Consider the following 20,006-nt stretch of genomic DNA (forward strand, 5'->3'; position numbering starts at 1 on the left):
TGTCCTCTCGTTAATAGATTACCGTTAACAGGGATAAAGGTAATACAGATGGAGGTTCTTCATTCGATCACCCTGTTGCAGGAGAACTTTCCTGCATTGCAGAAAATGTCAAACTTGTAATGTATTTGAAGTTTAAAAAGGCTTCGGGAAGTTTTCAATTTCCACTTTGAAATTTCAGGCTTGATTTTCCCTTACGAAAAATGTATCAACCACTACAAAAATGTCAATGAATTATAATCCACTTAATTGAAATGTCCTGTTGCTACAGGATTATTTTCCTGCTGTAGCAAACTAGCTCAAATTAAGATCCTACGTCTGTAGCAACTAGCACGCTTTAAGAGGTTACAGTGAGTCCACACGTGGCATTGCTATGTCAGGAAGCAGTCTGCGGAGCACATGTTCACCACTGTACTCAACAGGATGCATTATGGCTGTTAAAAACATGAAAGACCACTCGCTGTAATGAAACAGGTTTACCACCACTAAGATGGAGAACAGGTGTTGGCTGTTGGAAAGTTGCTGATGTCCTGTTGTGTGTGTTTATGTTATATCTGGCAGGTCTGAAGCTACTAGCCACAGCTAGTCGAGACCGTCTGATCCATGTGCTGGATGCAGAGCAGGAGTACAGCCTGCTGCAGACGCTGGACGAACACTCCTCCTCCATCACCGCCGTCCGATTCGCTGGTGAGACGCGTAGACGACCTTTGACCCTTTACAACATCCCGCCAACCTGCCCCCCTTTACCTCAAACTCTCAAGTCTCCATCCCTTAACTGTTATATTAGTTCATGTAACTTAGACTTTTGGCATGTCATGGAAGTGTCAAGTGTGGCGCTAGCTCGCTGTTTGAAGTTAACATGGTTGCTATTGTCATAATAACAGTGCTTCTTCTCTTTCAGCCAATGACGGCAAGGTGAGGATGATCAGCTGTGGCGCTGACAAGAGCATCTACTTCCGCACAGCGCAGAAGGTAAAGGCCGCTATACACACACACACGCGCGCGCTGCTCCAGAACAGCTGTTGCTGCGGCTAAACTAAGTTTGGAGGACTGATGCTTTTGTACCACGTCTTGGCAATATTTCATGATCTTCTTCTCTCAGCATATTTCGGCAATGGACCACATTTTTTTATCTTGGCTCAGGCAACCCCTACTGTATATTGAGATATTTCATTTGAAAATCCTTGTTGCTTACAGCTAATTAATTACACTCTAAGTGGCCTATTTAATAATGACACTTTTTCTCAAAGGCTTTCTGTGTCATCCTATCTGTTGTATACCCAAAGTCCCCTGCCAACTTGCTGCAAATAAATGCTCTCCCCCTCCCATGTTCCTCGCCCATTGCTTATGAGGGTCACAGTGACATTTTCACAAGGCTGCTCTACAAAAATAGTCAAATTCCTGACCCAGGGGGCTCAGAGGGCCCTCAAAACTAGGCTACTATAAAAGCATCAGCATGCTTCAGTAGCTTGAAAAATGAGAAAACAGCGGCAATAGTACTGTTTGTCCATTTTGAGATGCTGTAGCCAGTATACACACCCTCAAAATAGTCAGAATTAAGATAACTCGAGAAATCGGTCATTCATTATGACGTTTTTGCCGAATAGATATTTGTCGCGCAATTTTAAATTTAACTAAGATGTTTGGTGCAGTATTTTTCTATGAAAAAGTGGTCTCTCGTTGAATGACAACAAAGACTATTGACGAATACCCACTGTTGACCAATCACTGACGAAGGTGCGTAGACTTCGGCTCGGAACTTCGGCTTGCCTCCAGAAAATGTTTTGTGTGCCTGAACAGCTGAAAAAGCCCTCACTGAAGTCCAAAACGAAATGAACAAAAACATCACAAAATGTTGTCATAATATACAGAGTTTGCACTGGGATGCATACAGTGGTTGCTCCACTAAAAGTTTTGCGATTATGCTGCGGACTTAGAGGTAATTTTGGGGGGAGTTAGAGCACTGATTATGCTTTTGGTTTTTATTATTTTATTTTGTAGGATTATTTTGACCTTTCTGGTCACGTTGTACAGCGCCTGAGTGGTGCAATGGAACAAGACACTGCATAGCAGGGCAAGCTGTGTTGCTCCAGATGCTGGTTCAATACCCATGCTGGCCTCGACTGGGAGACCCATGAGGTGACTGTAGGTTTTTGGTTTCTCTACCTCTAAAACCAGAAAAAATCATTCTAAATAACAAACTAGCTTTATTTACAAATTAGTAACAATGTCTCACCCCATGTTCAAGAATGGCCTTTTTGTCGCTCATTTTACGTTATTTGAAAACTAAACCATCTCCAAAATATTGTTATTTCTTAAACAAAGCGATTATTATTAATTTAGAATTATATAAAAGCCCTTTGGATATTCTCACAGATATTCTCGCCCTCACTGTGAACTGTGTTTATTTTCAGCAAACTTAACATCTGTAAATATTTGTTTGAACATAATAAGATTCAACAACTGAGACATAAACTGAACAAGTTCCACAGACATGTGACTAACAGAAATGGAGTAATGTGTCCCTGAACAAACGGGGGTTCAAAATGAAATGTTACAATCAGTATCTGGTGTGGCCACCAGCTGCTTTAAGTACTGCAGTGCATCTCCTCCTCATGAACTGCACCAGATTTGCCAGTTCTTGCTGTGAGATGTCAGCCCACTCTTCCACCAAGGCACCTGCAAGTTCCCGGACATTTCTGGGGAGAATGGCCTTAGCCCTCACCCTCCAATCCAACAGGTCCCAGACGTGCTCAATGGGATTGAGATCCGGGCTCTTTGCTGGCCATGGCAGAACACTGAAATTCCTGTCTTGCAGGGAATCACGCACAGAACAAGTAGTATGGCTGGTGGCATTGTCATGCTGAAGGGTCATATCAGGATGAGCCTGCAGGAAGGGTACCACATGAGGGAGGAGGATGTCTTCCCTGTAACACACAGTGTTGAGATTGCCTGCAATGACAACAAGCTCAGTCCAATGATGCCTTGATACACAGCCCCAGACCACGACGGACCCTCCACCTCCAAATCGATCCCGCTCCAGAGTACAGGCCTCGGTGTAACGCTCATTCCTTTGACGATAAACGCGAATTCGACCATCACCGCTGGTGAGACAAAACCGCGACTCGTCGGTGAAGAGTACTTTTTGCCAATTTTTTACCCTGGCTACATCTGCAGTCCTCATGCCTCCTTGCAGCATGCCTAAGGCACGTTCACGCAGATGAGCAGGGACCCTGGGCATCTTTCTTTTGGTGATTTTCAGAGTCAATAGAAAGGCCTCTTTAGTGTCCTAACTGTGACCTTAATTGCCTACCGTCTGTAAGCTCTTAGTGTCTTAACGACCGTTCCACAGGTGCACATTCATTAATTGTTTATGGTTCATTGAACAAGCATGGGAAACAGTGTTTAAACCCTTTACAATGACGATCTGTGGAGTTATTTGGATTTTTACGAATTATCTTTGAAAGACAGGGTACTGAAAAAGTTATATTTATTTTTTTGCTGAGTTTAAATTGATCATAATGGTCATGGCTCCCGAATGGTGCACAATAGGTTTGCCTTCCACTAAAAACATGCGATGTTCAAGGCACGAGGGCCGAGGGCACAGGATGGGCCGCAGAGCCACGCACAGAAGATGGACCTAGACCATTGGTGGCTGGACCACTTCCCGTCACACTGGATAGCACAGAGCAACACTTTAAGGGGCATTGCACTAGTAATGGCGCTGCCTCGGGAAACGTTCCCGTTGTTCTTAGTGCCAGTCTGCACGTTCAAACTAAAGCAATGTAACTAATAATGGCATCTTTATGCTTTCATTAATAAAATAATGATAAAAATACTCTTTCAAAATGCCAATGTTTATTTAGTAATGGATTCATAACGAATTACTATGGGAATAAATATAACTGAATTACAGAAATGTTGGAATGAAGTTGTCTAATGAAGGTAAACAAATAGTTGCTTATTGGAAAATACTCTTTCAAACACACATGGTCATGTTGTACATCGCCATTATGGCTATTAGCAGATAGCTGGACAATACACTTGCCTAGAAGGAGGGTAGGGGGAGAATTCTATCCTCAAATGTATTTCTAAGTTAGGTTGGCTGTATCACAACCGGCCGTGATTTTTTGCAATTTCAGTTTAATCCACCAGGAAAGACAAAACAAATAATACTATAAAAAGTATCATCATGTATGACATCCGACCGTGATTGGGATTCCCATAGAGCGGCGCACAATTGGCCCAGCGTTTCTCTCCCTCTAAAACCAGAAATAAATACTTTGGCCTTTACAAATATTATTTTGGCCTTCATTTAGATAACAATTACTCTTTCTTTCTTTTTTTTTTACAAAATCACCTCCGAAATATTGTTATATATTATCAAGTTGATGACACAGTCATATAGCCGGCACCTACATAAACCTGAGTGACTCACTCATTTATGGTTTTGGATCCAAATAAACAAGTACCAACATTCTTTCTGATAGTCTTTAATAAAGAAATGTTTTGGTTATCTTGACCTGGACACCATGTACAGTATTATAATAGCCCATTATGGGCTATTAGCAGGACAATATACCTTTACCAACACCTCTCTGTATTTTGATACACTGGCCTCCCCAGTGGCCCCATCCACAAGTCACCACATCGCAATGCTAAGTGCCTTGCTGCAGATTCCCGTGGCGGCCACCACCCGGAGACCCATGAGGCGGCTTTTGGTTTCAATTTAGAATCCTCAAATCCTCTCTATGTAATTATTGGCGGGGAGTCACGTCATATTTTTTTATATACTGTAGGCCTACCGTAGGCAACATGAGTCTCACTAGTGTTGAGTAATGTGCTGTTAAAAGTGGTGTAGGTCTTATTTATTTAAAGAGCATATTGAAGTTAGAAGCAATAGGATTTAAAGCAATAGCCTACAACTATTTTAGCACCATTTCGCGTTGCTTTGAGACAAGATTGGGGAATGGTCTAGATAAATCAATGAGATTTTTTTTTCACTGAATCTCCGTTTGGGTATTGGTTAGACTACAATTGTACAATTAGGGTGTATAAATGTTATGCTCTTAGTGTAAACTTTATTTAACAAGGCAAGTCATTTAACCTCTCTGGACGCTAGCTTCCCACCTGGCCAAAAGCCAGGGAAAATGCAGAGCGCCATATTCAAATAAATTACTATAAAAATCTAACTTTCATTAAATCACACATGCAAGATAGCAAATTAAAGCTACACTTGTTGTGAATCCAGCCAACATGTCAGATTTCAAAAAGGCTTAAAAACAAACAATGCTATTATCTGAGGATAGCACCTCCGTAAATAATGAGAGAAAAGCATATTTCAACCCTGCAGGCGTGACACAAAATGCAGAAATAAAAATATAATTCATGCCTTACCTTTGACAAGCTTCTATTGTTGGCACTCCAATATGTCCCATAAACATCACAAATGGTCCTTTTGTTCATTTAATTCCTTTCGATATATATCCAAAATGTCAATTTATTTGGCGCGTTTGATCCAGAAAAACACCGGTTCCAACTTGCGCAACGTGACTACAAAATATCTCAAAAGTTACCTGTAAACTTTGCCAAAACATTTCAAACTACTTTTGTAATACACCTTTAGGTATTTTTTTACGTAAATAATCTATCAAATTGAAGACGGGATGATCTGTGTTCAATACAGGAGGAAAACAAACTGTAGCTAGCTTTCTGGTCACGCGCCTCTATCTAACAGTACACTACAAGTGACCCTCGTTCTGAACAGGGCTACTTCTTCATTACACAAAGGATAAACCTCAACCAATTTCTAATGAAATCCCAATGAAAACCCATTGAAAAGAGAGTGACCTCAAAAAACTAAAAATCTGAATGGTTTGTCATAGGGGTTTCGCCTGCTAAATAAGTTATGTTATACTCACAGACATGATTCAAACAGTTTTAGAAACTTCAGAGTGTTTGCTATCCAAATCTACTAATACTATGCATATTTTATCTTCTGGGAATGAGTAGCAGGCAGTTGAATTTGGGCATGCATTTCATCCAGACGTGAAAATACTGCCCCCTGTCACCAAGAAAATAAGAACATATTCTTATTTACAAGGACAGCCTACTCCTTCCTCCCCGGCGTGCCCACACGACACAGTGATTCTTTAGCCAAATAGCCAAGTACTGTAGCCTACTCCCGACCGTCACATTGTACAGCTCCATATTTTCCGTTCCATCTTAATGGAAATCCAGAGGATTTTCATTTTTCTTGGAATAGAAACATCATAATGGTAATCAAATTAATTAAGCTAAATTTCTTAAAATCAGTCCCATGTACTATGTTCTTGCGGAAAAAGGTTTTACATTCTCTAGTACTACCTCTATTGAAGGCTTTCAAATGCATCTCAAAGATGGTAGTCCTCTAGTAGTCAAACTTGCACTAACTAGCATTAATGGTACCAGTGGTTCACATTTAAATAACGTGCCACAGTACGCTGCAACTTTTAAAGTATGAACCACTGTACTATGACCCAGACAGATTATTTCACTTGTAATTTACTGTATCACAATTCCAATGGGTCAGAAGTTTACATGCACTAAGTTGACTGTGCCTTTAAACAGCTTGGAAAATTCCAGAAAATGTCATGACTTTAGAAACTTCTGATAGGCTAATTGACATAATTTGAGTCAATTGGAGGTGTACCTGTGGATGTATTTCAAGGCCTACCTTCAAACTCAGTGCCTCTTTGCTTGACATCATGGAAAAATCAAAAGAAATCAGCCAAGACCTCATAAAAAAATTGTAGACCTCCACAAGTCAGGTTCATCCTTGGGAGCAATTTCCAAATGCCTGAAGGTACCCCGTTCATCTGTACAAACAATAGTTCGCAAGTATAAACACCATGGGACCACGCAGCCGTCATACAGCTCAGGAAGGAGATGCGTTCTGTCTCCTAAAGATTAATGTACTTTGGTGCAAATAGTCCTTATCGGTCCCTAACAGACAAGGACCTTGTGAAGATGCTGGAGGAAACAGGTTCAAAAGTATCTATATCCACAGTAAAAGAAGTCCTATATCGACATAACCTGAAAGGCCGCTCAGCTTGGAAGAAGCCACTGCTCCAAAACTGCCATAAAAAGGCCAGACTACAGTTTGCAACTGCACATGGGGACAAAGATCGTACTTTTTAGAGAAATGTCCATTGGTCTGATGAAACAAAAATAGAACTGTTTGGCCATAATGACCATCGTTATGTTTGGAGGAAAAGGGGGAGGCTTGCAAGTCGAAGAACACCTTCCCATCCGTGAAGCAAGGGGGTGGCAGCATCATGTTGTGGGGTTGCTTTGCTGCAGGAGGGATTGGTGCACTTCACAAAATAAATGACATCATGAGGCAGGAAAAATATGTGGATATATTGAAGCAACATCTCAAGACAGCTTGGTCACAAATGGGTCTTCCAAATGGACAATGACCCCAAGCATACTTCTAAAGTTTTGGCAAAATGGCTTAAGGACAACAAAGTCAAGGTATTGGAGTGGCCATCACAAAGCCCTGACCTCAATCCCATAGAAATATTTGTGGGCAGAACTGAAAAAGCATGTGCGAGCAAGGAGGCCTACAAACCTGACTCAGTTACACCAGCTCTCTCAGGAGGAATGGGCCAAAATTCACCCAACTTATTGTGGGAAGCTTGTGTAAGGCTGCCTGAAACATTTGACCCAAATTAAGCAATTTAAAGGCAATGCTACCAAATACTAATTGAGTGTATGTAAACTTCTGACCCACTGGGAATGTGATGAAAGAAATAAAAGCTGAAATAATCATTCTCCTTACTATTATTCTGACATTTCACATTCTTAAAATAAAGTGGTGATCCTAACTGACCTAAAACAGGGAATTGTTACTGGGATTAAATCTCAGGAATTGTGTAAAATTGAGTTTAAATGTATTTGGCTAAGGTGTATGGAAACCTCCGACTTCAACTGTATGTCTGCCAAAACTCTCATTACTCACTGGAGCATTTACAGTAGTGTTAATGGTCTAGCATGGCAGTGAGTGACTGACCTGTTTTAACCTCTGGTTATGTTAACATCTTGTTTTGTTCACAGTCAGATGAAGGAACAGTGTTTACCCGCACCCACCACATCGTACGCAAGACAACGCTGTATGACATGGATATCGACCCCACCAGGAAGTATGCCGCTATTGGTTGTCAAGACCGCAGCGTTAGGTGGGGGCCTAGTCTACCTGTCCTTGCTTGTCTGTCTCTGTTTCTCTCGATGACTTTATATTGTTAGGTTCTAATTCTCAGAGTAAAACACTCAACGGACATTAGGAAAGCTTAACCAAGTGTATTTCTTCCCTGAGGGTCAATACAGCATTCAGACAAAACATGTTTCCACCACAAGTATATATATACTCCAATTTAGGCACTCCTTCTCTCTGATCCTTACATCTTTTATGGTTTGACAGGAAGACAAAGTAATAGGGTAATAAACCGTAATTTATCCTTTAAGGGGATCTGACCTGACCTCAACCTCTCATTTGCCTAATCCACAGACATCCATCCATATCCCCTATAGCAATCCTGTGACTTCCTCCTGTCCACCCAACATCCACCCATCTGGATCCTACAGATAACCATTCACTTCTGATGTAAAAACCAGTCTCTTTCACCCCTCAGATACTATACTGCTCAGTATAACAATGTTACAAGTTTAACCCAGAATCTAACCGTATGGATTTGTGTTTCTGTGTACGTGTGTTTGTATGTCAGTGTTGGTGTGTGCGTGTGTGCGTGTATCCATGTGTATGCATGTGTGAGTGTATATATTAGTGTCTGTGCACGTGTGTGTTTTCGTGAGTACGTGTGACCTCTCTCCCTCAGTAATCTGCCAGACTGTGCAGTCATCCCTTCCTAGCAGGTGGATTATCACTTAACTCAGGTGTTGTCGACACAGGACGGATGAGATTGAGGGCCTTGCCCCCGGCTCGTTCTGTCTTTAGCTATCTGCAGCTACAGACATGCTGCTGTCCATGTGCCTGACCTGAGTTTATCCTACTCGTGCCTCGGTCTGCCTGCCCACACAAGTGTTTCCATCTTTCTCTCACATACTCCACCTTGTGTCAACAACAGTAACAACATGCTATGAAAGTCAACCATAAAATCAACCATAATGGAGAAAATTTAAACAATCACCTTCAAATTATGTTAACAACCACCCCCGGGTTATAGTGTACAGCTTTATTTATCAGTTGGTGTAAATTGGAGGAATGTGGGAGAGTAGTACAACAGTCCAAAAAGGGCTTTCCCTCAGCTGGAGATACTTCAAGTCAACTGTAAACACACCTCATGCTGCTATGAAAACTAGGACATCTCACTGCACTTTAATGATAAATGTAGGTTGTAGAGTTAAAGGGCTTTTGTTTAACAGGCTTTGGTTTGTTCCTTATGTAACTAAGCAGCGGTGCTTAAAAGTGAGAACCAATGGTTGACTGGCTGCCCTCAGCCCACAGTCTGCCAACTCCTCCCAAGGTTGGCTGGGCCCTGGCTGGGCCTTGTGGGTGGTTGTCTGCCAGCTGGTGGCTGCTGGTCTTTCCTTCCTGCACTTAGTGGAAATACACCAGTTAGGCTGTTAGTGACCCCATGTGGTCAGCTGGGGAGAGACATGCTTACCAGCTGAGTTGCTGTGCTGTTAGCACACTATGTGGCACAGAGTTCACTGACTCATGAACAGAACACAGTCACGTGTTTCCTTGAACTCCCTGGGTCAGATGACTCAGTCCCTTGATCTGAAAGTCGTGGGGTCATATCCTTAACTGCTGAGGCAGGATGTAAATGGGTAGAAGTGTCTGACTTTTGGGCTATCGACTTATCGTCCTCCGTTGTCCTTGTGTGGAGACGCGCTGACAGTGGATAAAACGGAGGATTGATTAACTCATCGGTGCTTCAACAGCAGAAACTATATTTGTGATTTACTCCTGGAGTACTGAGCTGCTGGTGTGTTTTCACATTGAGATCGAAACAGGCACACCTGCACTTCTGTGTGTGGAGGTGTAAAGCCTCTAGACCTGTCCTTTTGTCTAACTCTTAGTTCCCCGCCCACAGAATCTTCAACATCAGTAACGGCAAACAGAAGAAACTGTACAAGGGCTCCCAAGGAGAGGATGGCACTGTTATTAAGGTTTGCATGTTTTCATGTAATGTGGTGTCACTGTGAAGACTCATTTGACAACACAGATTGCTGGTTTATAATAATGTGCGCTACAAGTGGTGTTTAAATCCTTCTTCTCCTCTCCCAAGGTTCAGACCGACCCCTCGGGACTGTATGTGGCCACCAGCTGCTCAGACAAGAACATCAGCATCTTTGACTTCTACTCTGGAGAGTGTGTGGCCACCATGTTTGGACACTCTGGTAAAAATAGCCCATTTAGTTTTTAAAAAAGACAGCAAAATGGCTGAATGACAACCTGTAGTGTGTTCAGAAGGAGAAACCAGCTGGAACTCCTCTTCCTCTCTCCCTCGCAAATTTGTTTACATCCCTGTTAGTGAGCATTTCTCCTTTACCAAGATAATCCATCCACCTGACAGGTGTGGCATATCAATAAGCTGATTAAACAACATGATCATTACACAGCTGCACTTTGTGCTGTGGACAATAAAAGACCACTCTAAAATGTGCAGTTTTGTCACACAACCCAATGCCACAGATATCTCAAGTTTTGAGGGAGTGTGCAATTGGTATGCTGACTACAGGAATGTTCACCAGAGCTGTTGCCAGAGGATTGAATGTTACTTTCTCTACCATATGCCACCTCCAAATTTGGCAGTACGTCCAACCAACTTCACAACCATAACCACGCCAGCTCCAGGACCTCCACATCTGGCTTCTTCACCTGCGGGATCATCTGAGACCAGCCACCTGGACAGCAGATGAAACTGTGGAGTATTTATGTCTGTAATAAAACCCTTTTTTGGGGGGGAAACGTATTAAGATTGGCTGGACCTGGCTCCCCAGTGCGTGGGCCTGGCTCCCAGTCATGTGAAATCCATAGATTAGGGCCTAATTCATTTATTTCAAATGACTGATTTCCTTATATCAGCAAAATCGTTGAAATTGTTGAATGTTGCGTTTTATATTTTTATTCAGTATAGTTCTGATCTAGGATCATTTTAGCCTTTTAGATTATAAAAGACCAGGGAGACTTTATCCTAGATTAGCAAACCTAATCTGAGACACTTGTTTCATACTGTGAATTCCACAGATCAATTATCTGTCAAAATGTCCTAATTGTCTTCCCCATGCCTTATATAAACTTGTCCATTCCCTTTGTGATTATTCTGAAGAAGGCCTTTGAAGGCCGATAAAGTCGGTCTTTTAAACTTGTCTAATAAAACGACACATTTTTAACGGTGAGCGAGCACTGCGGCTTTTCCTGTCCAACGATGTCTACACATTTTTAGGTTGCACCTCTACTGACATTGGTTGGACACCATCTACTTCTTTCCATAACTGAAAGTGCCCAGATGATTTAATCCTTGTCATTTTGTTTTGTCCTTTTCTCTTTTTCACAGAGGTTGTGACTGGAATGAAATTCACCAATGACTGCAAGCACATGATAACTGTGTCTGGTGACAGCTGCATCTTTGTGTGGCGTCTGGCCCCGGAGCTCACCATCAGTATGAGACAGCGTCTGTCAGACCTCAAACAGAGTGGCAAGCCAGTTCAGAAGACACCACCTCACAAACCTTGCAATCTCAGGTAGCCACCCTTTTGGAACACATCATTGTAGAACAAAGAACCTTGGTTTACATTTCTTTATTCCTGTTTTGTTGTCGCTGTCCTTATTCTTGTTAGCTCCAAAGTGAAGCAAAGGGCCTCCCTGGAATACCTAGTTAATTGGATAACATGTTTTGTGCTAGCTAATACCCTTAGAAAGCAAAACATGGTGTTTTACATAACGTGAACACTGGATGAGAGACGCATTCTGAAGACAATTGGAGTGAAAAGCAACTGTTAATCCTGCGTTCGGTATTATTTGTAAGACAGTCTTGTCGCTATGAACGCTGCTAGTGAATGACCAGTGTTCCTTTCGTAGCATGTTGCATCATCAGAGACATTTGACTATTGTCTCCTAGTAGTATGGTTTGCTCTGCTCACTGTCTGTTCTGTGCAGCACCAGGAGAGAGGTGCACAGAACCCCTCCCATAGTCACCATGTCCTCTGACAGCGACAAAGAGGTAGAGGAGGAGGAGGAGGGGATAGAGGAGGAGGATGAGGAAGAGATGATCTCTCCTTACATGGTGTCAGGCTGCAGTGCAGAGGAAGAGACAGGTTGGTATCTCAGAAATACATTTGTACACAAACAATACACTGAGTATACAAAACGTTATTGCATTTGTTTTCATTTAACCTTTATTTAACTTGGCAAGTCAATTAAGAACAAAGTTCTGACAAACTGACCAGGTGAATCCAGTTGAAAACTATGAACCATTATTGATGTCACTTGTTAAATCCACTTCAATCAATGTAGATGGAGGGGAGGAGACAGGTTAAAGGAGGATTTTTAAGCCTTGACACAATTGAGACATGGATTGTGCATGTGTGCCATTCAGAGGGTGAATGGGACAAAATGTTTAAGTGCCTTTGAACGGGGCATGGTAGTAGGTGCCAGGCGCACGGGTTTGTGTCAAGATCTCAAGATCTGCAACGCTGCTGGGTTTTTCACGCTCAACAGTTGCCTGTGTGTATCAAGAATGGTCCACCACCCGAAGGACATCCAGCCAACTTGACACAACTGTGGGAAGCATTGGTGTCAACATGAGCCAGCGTCTATGCCCCAACGAATTGAGGCTGTTTTGAGAGCAAAAGGCGGTGTGGTGCAATTCAATATATACTGAGTGGTATACAGAGTGTATATCTACAGTATTAAGAATGTGTTTTTTCGTGGCAATGTTGATGGCAGCGCACATCCTGAAATATCGGTTGGTTTTGTGTTTGCTTTCCAGACACCTCAGACGAAAAGCACAACTCTCTTAACTCTCACGGCAGAGAACTGAAAAGGGTTAGTATTTCTTGTAACTGTCAGTGAATATTTTCCCACTAACACAGTCAGTGAATATTCCCCTTATAAACTGTTAACTGAACCCTTGTCCCTCCCTCCCTCCCTATAGGAGAGCTCTTTTGGCAGGCGTTCCTCCCAGGGCAATCATCACTGTGAGGAAAGGGGTCCCCGTCCGCGGCGCCGCTGGTCCAGAGGCATGGTCAGCATGGAGCTGATGGTCAAGTCCATGTTGGACCTCAGACAGCTGGATTCCTTCGCCATGCCCCCCTCCTCCCCCAACAAGACCAAGACCCAGCCTGATGCTTTCAGAGACCCATTCAGGGAGGATGAACTGGGCAGCACCATCAGCCTGCAACCCCTTACTGCATGGGTGAGTGGATCACAGAGAGAGGGAAATATCCAATCACTCGTGGAAGTGAAGTGGACTTCAAAAAGGCTTCTTTGTCTTCATCCCAAAAAGTACCCTAATCCCTGCACTACTTTTGACCAGGGCTCATAGGAACACTTATAGGTAGAATAAAGTATAGTTTATTATTAAAACCATCAGAACTCATACTAATATGTCTCTGTTTGCTACTTGCAGGGGGATGAGTCTGAGCAGAGGTCCCAGCAGCGACCCCACTACATCATGTTCTCTCCACAGACCCCAGAGACAGGCTCAGTGCTCTACCCCGAGGGCTGTGAGGACAAGGTCAGCTTAGCTGGCAGGTAAACTCTCGCCATTAGTGTATCTCATTTTCTCCTCACTGTATATGGCCAAGAAATGACTGCATAGTTTGGGCCTTTAGTTTTCACTGGCCAAGTGCCTCTGACCTTAAAAAACTCATGGGGTTGTATTCATAAAGCATTCCAAATTACACTGAACAAAAATATGAACGCAATATGTAAAGTGTTGGTCCCATGTTTCATGAGCTGAAATAAAAGATCACAGAAATGTTTAATATGCACAAAATGTGTTTTACATCCCTGTTAGCGAGCATTTCTCCTTTGCCAAGATATTCCAACCATCTGACAGGTGTGGCATATCAAGAAGCTGATTAAACAGCATGATCATTACACAGGTGTACCTTGTGCTGGGGACAATTAAAGACCACACTAAAATGTGCAGTTTTGTCACACAACCCAATGCCACAGATGTCTCAAGTTTTGAGGGAGTGTGCAATTGACATGCTGACTGCAGGAATGTCCACCAGAGTTGTTGCCAGAGAATTTAATGTTAATTTCTCTACAATAAGCCGCCTCCGTCATTTTAGAGATTTTGGCAGTACGTCAACCGGCCTCATAAACGCAGACCACGTGTAACCACGCCAGCCCAGGACCTCCACTTCTGTCTTCTTCACCTGCAGGATCAGCTACCTGGATAGCAGATGAAACTGAGGAGTATTTCTGTCTGTATTAATACCCTTTTGTGGGGGGAAACGTATTAGGATTGGCTGGGCCTGGCTCCCAGTCATGTGAAATCCATAGATTAGGGCCTAATTCATTTATTTCAAATGGCTGATTTCCTTATATGAACTTTAACTCAGTAAAATCGTTGAAATTGTTGAATGTTGTGTTTATATTTTTGCACAGTATAGTTCTAATCTAGGGTCAGTTTTGCCTTTTCGATGATAAAAGACCAGGGAGACTTTATCCTAGATTAGCAAACCTAATCTGAGATACTTTATGAATACCAGCTCCCTACATATCAGATACCGTAGTCTATGTATACAGTATACATACCACCTAGTCCCAACCCATATATCCACTATCTGTGTTTCCTCTATAGTGAGTACCTAGTGAAAGAGCTACTGCCCGGGCCTGAGACCAGCAGGAGTGTGAAGGGGTACCAGAACCACAGCCAGTGGAGCCAGGGCCACCATGACAAACACAGCCCAGACAGCGCCTGCTCTGTGGACTACTCCAGCAGCAGACGGTCCAGCCCCGACAGCCAGCAGCAGCCTCCTGGAGAGAGTGAGACACACGCACACAGAGGCATAGGATCTTAATGTGACCTAAAATATTCCCGCAGCAACAGTTTTTGATGTTTAGTCCATAATGTTGCTTGATCGGTTTGTTAGGCTATTAGCTGGCCAAAAGTAGACTTTGTGAAAAGTGCAATACTGTAATATAACCGTGTTAGTGTGGGTTTTCAGTGAATTCATGTAAATCACAAAGCTCATCTGTATCTCCTGGATAAGTACAGCAAACAATTATTTTTCACCAATCACAATTCAAACAGTTTTGTTTTTTTTGTTGTTGTTTTTTAAAACTCTGGATATCTGTGTGTTTTCTGTGTCGTATGACTACAGTTATAACAGGAAAAATAAAGTTCTTCAAATCTATTTTCTCTGTGTCAGACTCTGAGCCCACGGATCCTCTCTGTGTGGATGGGAACTCCTCTGAATTGGACATGGAGGAACTGGAGGAGGAAGAGGAGGGGGGCGTAGGGAGGGGAGAGGCCAAGGGGACAACAGTAGTACCTAAGACCCCTGACCAGGAGGCCTTCCTCAAACAGCACTTTGGCAACCTGGCTGAGCTTAAAAACCCAGGTAAGAACAGCATCTATGTCTCTCCTTGACTGGTATAACACATTTGGTGGAAAATCCCACTAGCCCATGCCTCCACCGATTCAGTGCTTTTAGATTTGTGGGAGGTAGTGAACGAGTGCACACTTCAGGAGAAAATAGATATTATTGGGATGCACCCAGAGAGATTCAAGAAAGCTTCCCTTTCAACTGGCACATGTAATATTCAATTCAAACTTTATTGTCCACACAAATTGTGCAGCCAGGAGTACATTAGACACAATAGTATACACATATAGAGACACACAAGTTAATAGTAAAAATATTTCAGAATAATTCATTGTATTTCTCCTCTTTGATTGTCAGTGAGCCCGACCAGAGTTGTCACCCCGGACAGTGTCAGCATCTCCTCCAAGTTCCTGTCCCAATGCTCTCCTGGAAGGTATGTCATACTTACACTACATGGCCAAAGGTATGTGCACATCTGCTCATCGAACTTCTCATTCCGAAATCATCGGCATTAATATGGAGTTGTTCCCTCCTTTCCTGGCATAACAGCCTCCACGATTCTGGGAAGGCTTTCCACGAGATGTTGGAACGTTGCTGTGGGGACTTGCTTCCATTCAGCCACGAGCATTAGTGAGGTCGGGCACTGATGTTGGATAATTAGGCCTGGCTCGCAGTCAGCATTGGAATTCATCCCAAAGGTGTTCAATGGGGTTGAGGTCAGGGCTCTGTACAGGCCAGTCAAGTTATTCCACACTGATCTCAACAAACCATTTCTGTATAGACCTCGCTTTGTGCACAGGGGTATTGTCATGCTGAATCAAGGAAAGGGCCTTCCCCAACCTGTTGCACAGAATTGTCTAGTATGTCATTGTATGCTGTAGCTGGAACTAAGGGGCCTAGCCCAAACCATGAAAAACAACCTCAGACCATTATACGTCCTCCACCAAACTTTACAGTTGGCACTGTGCATGGCGGTAGGTAGCGTTCTCCTGGCATCCTCCAAACCCAGATTTGTCTGTCAGACTGCCAGATGGTTAAGCGTGATTCATCACTCCACAGAACGCGTTTCCACTGCTGCAGAGTCCAATGGCGGCAAGCTTTACACCACTCCAGCCGGCACTTGGCATTGCACATGGTGATCTTAGGCTTGATGCGGCTGCTCGGCCATGGAAACCCATTTCACGAACCTCCCAACAAACAGTTCTTGTGCTTCCAGAGGCAGTTTGGAACTCTGTAGTGAGTGTTGCAACTGAGCACAGACGATTTGTACGCGCTTCAGCACTCGGCGGTCCTGTTCTTGAGCGTGTGTGGCCTACCACTTCGCGGCTGAGCTGTTGTTGCTCCTAGATGTTTCCACTTCACAATAACAGCACTTACAGTTGACTGGGGCAGCTCGAGCAGAGCAGAAATTTGACGAACTGACTTGTTGGGAAGGTGGCATCCTACGACGGTGTCACGTTGAATGTCACTGAGCTCTTCAGTACGGGCCATTCTACTGCCAATGTTTGTAAATAAAGATTGCATGGCTGTGTGCTCTATTTTCATTTTGGCCATTTAGTGTATCAGTTAGTTAACCAAAGAACATTCTGTTAACCCACACTCATCGATCACAAAAGTGAGCTATCCTTTGAGATGACTGAGTATGTTGACAAACAGTCCTATCTGAACGGATCACTGTTTTTCCTTTCTAGCAGAACGGCCTTTCCATTCCCCTCGAAGAGCGGTGTTGAGGGGAAGGTAGCCAGCGGTGTGGTGAGGCCCCTGGTCTCTGAGGTGAGGCCCCTCATGGAGCACAACCAGGGCCAGAGCCACAACCAGGGTCAGAGCCAAGGCTACAACCAGGGCCAGGACCAGAGCCAAGACCACAGCCAGGACCAGAGCCACAGCCAGGACCAGAGCCACAGCCAGGACCAGAGCCACAGCCAGGACCAAAGCCAAGGCCACAACCAAAACCAGAGCCACAGCCAGGGCCAGAGCCACAGCCAGGGCCAGAGCCACAGCCAGGACCAGAGCCACAGCCAGGGCCAGAGCCACAGCCAGGACCAGAGCCAAGGCCACAACCAGGACCAGAGCCACAACCAGGACCAGAGCCAAGGCCACAGCCATGGCCACAGCCAGAGCCACAGCAAGGGCCAGAGCCACAACCGGGGTCAGAGCCAAGGCCACAACCAGGACCAGAGCCACAACCAGGACCAGGGCCACAGCCAGGGCCAGAGCCACACCCGGAGGAAGGGCTCAGAAGAATCTCAGAAGGGCACTACCGCGAGACTAGAAGTAGTGGACACTACGGAGAAGGGTCTGAATCTCCGGGCCTCTCCTTTGCGGAAGAAGCTTTTTAACCCTGCAGTGGACTCCCGAAGGATAGTCAGCCCTGTGGCCAAGGCTGCAGCATCACACCTCACCTCTACAGGCATGAGGAAGTCCCAGTCAGTCCAGAACCTGCACACTGAGGGTGAGACACCACGCATGTGATTGTGATCATGTCCAGCTAGTGTATTGATGTTATGATCATGTATGATGTTTTGCAGGAAAATGTTATGATTTAAAAAGGTCCTCATGTTATATTCTACGCATGGTGTAAAAGGTCAAGCTCTTCCTTGAATGTCTAATAAGAGACAGAAATGTTGTTAACACTGCCCTGGCCTGCATAGGCTAATCATTTACCTTCTCTGTCTGTAGAAATGCCTCTGAGCCTGTCTCGGCCTTCCAAGGAGGTAGCCCCTCAGCCCCATCACTCCCAGTCTCATCAATCCCAGGCCAACGAGCGTCCAGTGACCCTCCCCACAACCCCCCGCCGCACCTTGCCCAGCGTGCCCCCCCTCTGCAACCCCACCTCCCCACAACCCCGGGACATCACCAGTAGCAGTCACGGCACTGCCCCCACGCCCAGGAGCATCAAATCCCGCTGCTCCTACATGAGCCCCACCACCAGCTCCATGGCCAAGATGTCCCGCTCCATGTCCATGGGAGACAGCCTAAACGTGGCCGAGGAAGAGTCTGAGTCTACAGAGTCACGCAGGGGGTCCAGCTCTGACACGTCAAACGCTCCCACCAAGAGCCGGAGCTGCTCCTCCCAGAGCTCCCAGAGTCTTAGTACTAAACCGTCTACCCCTGTGGCCGTTGTCTCTTCCACCTTATCCTCCTCCTCCCCTCTAGCGTTGGGTTTAGCCATGCCCCATGCTGCAGTTATCCCCACCCTCATCACTAGCTCTCCAAGCAACTCCAACCCCAGCCCAACCACCAAGAGTCTGCAGGCTAAGCTGATGTGCAGCACCCGGCCCCAGCTCAACCTGGACATCTCCAAGCCCCTCCCAGACAAGCCCTCCCTGGCGGCCTTCACTCCCAACAGTACCTCCAAGACCGCCGCCTCCTCCAAGACTGTCAAAGAGGACAACGACCTCTCTTCCAGATCTCCAGTCAGCTTGTTACCTCACCAGGGCCAGACTCATCCAGTGCTCACCACCAAAGTCCAGCTAGTCACTGCACTGTCCCTCTCCCCAGCCACTCCTGTGGAGACTAGCCCTGCTCAGAGTCCTGAGGCAGAGCGGCGGTTTCTCACCACGGAGCTGCGTCCTGAGGCCCCCGTGGTAGACAACAGGCTAGAACAGCCAAAGATGGAGGAGAGCCAGGGCCTGACCCAAGAGAAGAGTCCCGCGATGGAGGTGTCTCTACAGGGCAGTCCCGTATACCTGCTGTCATCTGGAGGTCCCGGCCAGGACCGTGCAGGTTTGCTCCAGCGATCTCCCTCCTTCATCCTGTCATCTCTGCGTCTGGGCATGCCCCTGGCCAACACCAAGCACTTCTTTACTACTGGTGCCGGGTGGCCTACCGTCTCAGTCTCCACCCCCATATACTCTGCACCTTCACCCTGTCCTCCGTCACTTAATCATTTCCTCCTGACGGGTGAGGCATGGCTCTCTTTCTCATGTCCCTCTTTCTTTTTCTCTCCATCTTTCTCACTACCCCATTTCCATGAAGAGCGTTCCCTCTGTGGTCCTCCTGTCTGTCCTTGTGTAGTAGCTAGAACATAGCCTTGTATTGACATACTAGCTATGGGTTGTCCAATGAAATAACCCTGCTATTGTCCGTCTTGCTGTTCTGTTTTTGACTTGACTAGTTTCTTGTGGTCTAGCCTGACACACATGATGAGACTTGCAGTAGGATAGTTTAAGCGGCGTCAGCCTGACCATGTATAACTCGCCTTTTATTAGACGGTTCTCTCAGTATGGAGTCGTGCAGGGTGGTGGCCAGCGATCTACAGAACACCTTTAGGAAGGCCTCCCAGCTCTACAGAATGGTGAGTCACTCACTCCCCCAATAAGTATCCTGTTAACTAAAAATATTTGTTTACATTGGCTACTATTTTATTGGCCACGATCTGTCTGTTTTATGTTAAGTTTACATTAATTTTTTTAAACATTTCCATACACTTCTTTTTT

The 20,006-nt window shown here is 44.8% G+C and overlaps 1 protein-coding gene across 3 annotated transcripts in view; it reads left to right on the forward strand.

Moving 5' to 3' along the window:
• Positions 1 to 20,006, forward strand: part of LOC135507961 (mitogen-activated protein kinase-binding protein 1-like) — a 75,739-nt gene that overhangs the window by 50,564 nt on the left and 5,169 nt on the right. The window contains exons 13-28 of one of the 3 annotated variants that reach the window (XM_064927801.1): positions 559 to 684; positions 899 to 969; positions 8,095 to 8,216; positions 10,095 to 10,170; positions 10,290 to 10,401; positions 11,562 to 11,748; positions 12,164 to 12,321; positions 12,996 to 13,051; positions 13,161 to 13,421; positions 13,635 to 13,759; positions 14,820 to 15,004; positions 15,391 to 15,582; positions 15,925 to 16,000; positions 17,259 to 18,019; positions 18,247 to 19,470; positions 19,779 to 19,864. In XM_064927801.1, the coding sequence (XP_064783873.1) occupies positions 559 to 684; positions 899 to 969; positions 8,095 to 8,216; positions 10,095 to 10,170; positions 10,290 to 10,401; positions 11,562 to 11,748; positions 12,164 to 12,321; positions 12,996 to 13,051; positions 13,161 to 13,421; positions 13,635 to 13,759; positions 14,820 to 15,004; positions 15,391 to 15,582; positions 15,925 to 16,000; positions 17,259 to 18,019; positions 18,247 to 19,470; positions 19,779 to 19,864 (3,818 nt within the window). The remainder of the gene's footprint in view (positions 1 to 558; positions 685 to 898; positions 970 to 8,094; positions 8,217 to 10,094; positions 10,171 to 10,289; positions 10,402 to 11,561; positions 11,749 to 12,163; positions 12,322 to 12,995; positions 13,052 to 13,160; positions 13,422 to 13,634; positions 13,760 to 14,819; positions 15,005 to 15,390; positions 15,583 to 15,924; positions 16,001 to 17,258; positions 18,020 to 18,246; positions 19,471 to 19,778; positions 19,865 to 20,006) is intronic. The other 2 variants (XM_064927803.1, XM_064927802.1) reach the window with 2 other exon arrangements.

The sequence above is a fragment of the Oncorhynchus masou genome, chromosome 21 (assembly GCF_036934945.1).
Source record: "Oncorhynchus masou masou isolate Uvic2021 chromosome 21, UVic_Omas_1.1, whole genome shotgun sequence".
Lineage (NCBI taxonomy): Eukaryota > Metazoa > Chordata > Actinopteri > Salmoniformes > Salmonidae > Oncorhynchus > Oncorhynchus masou.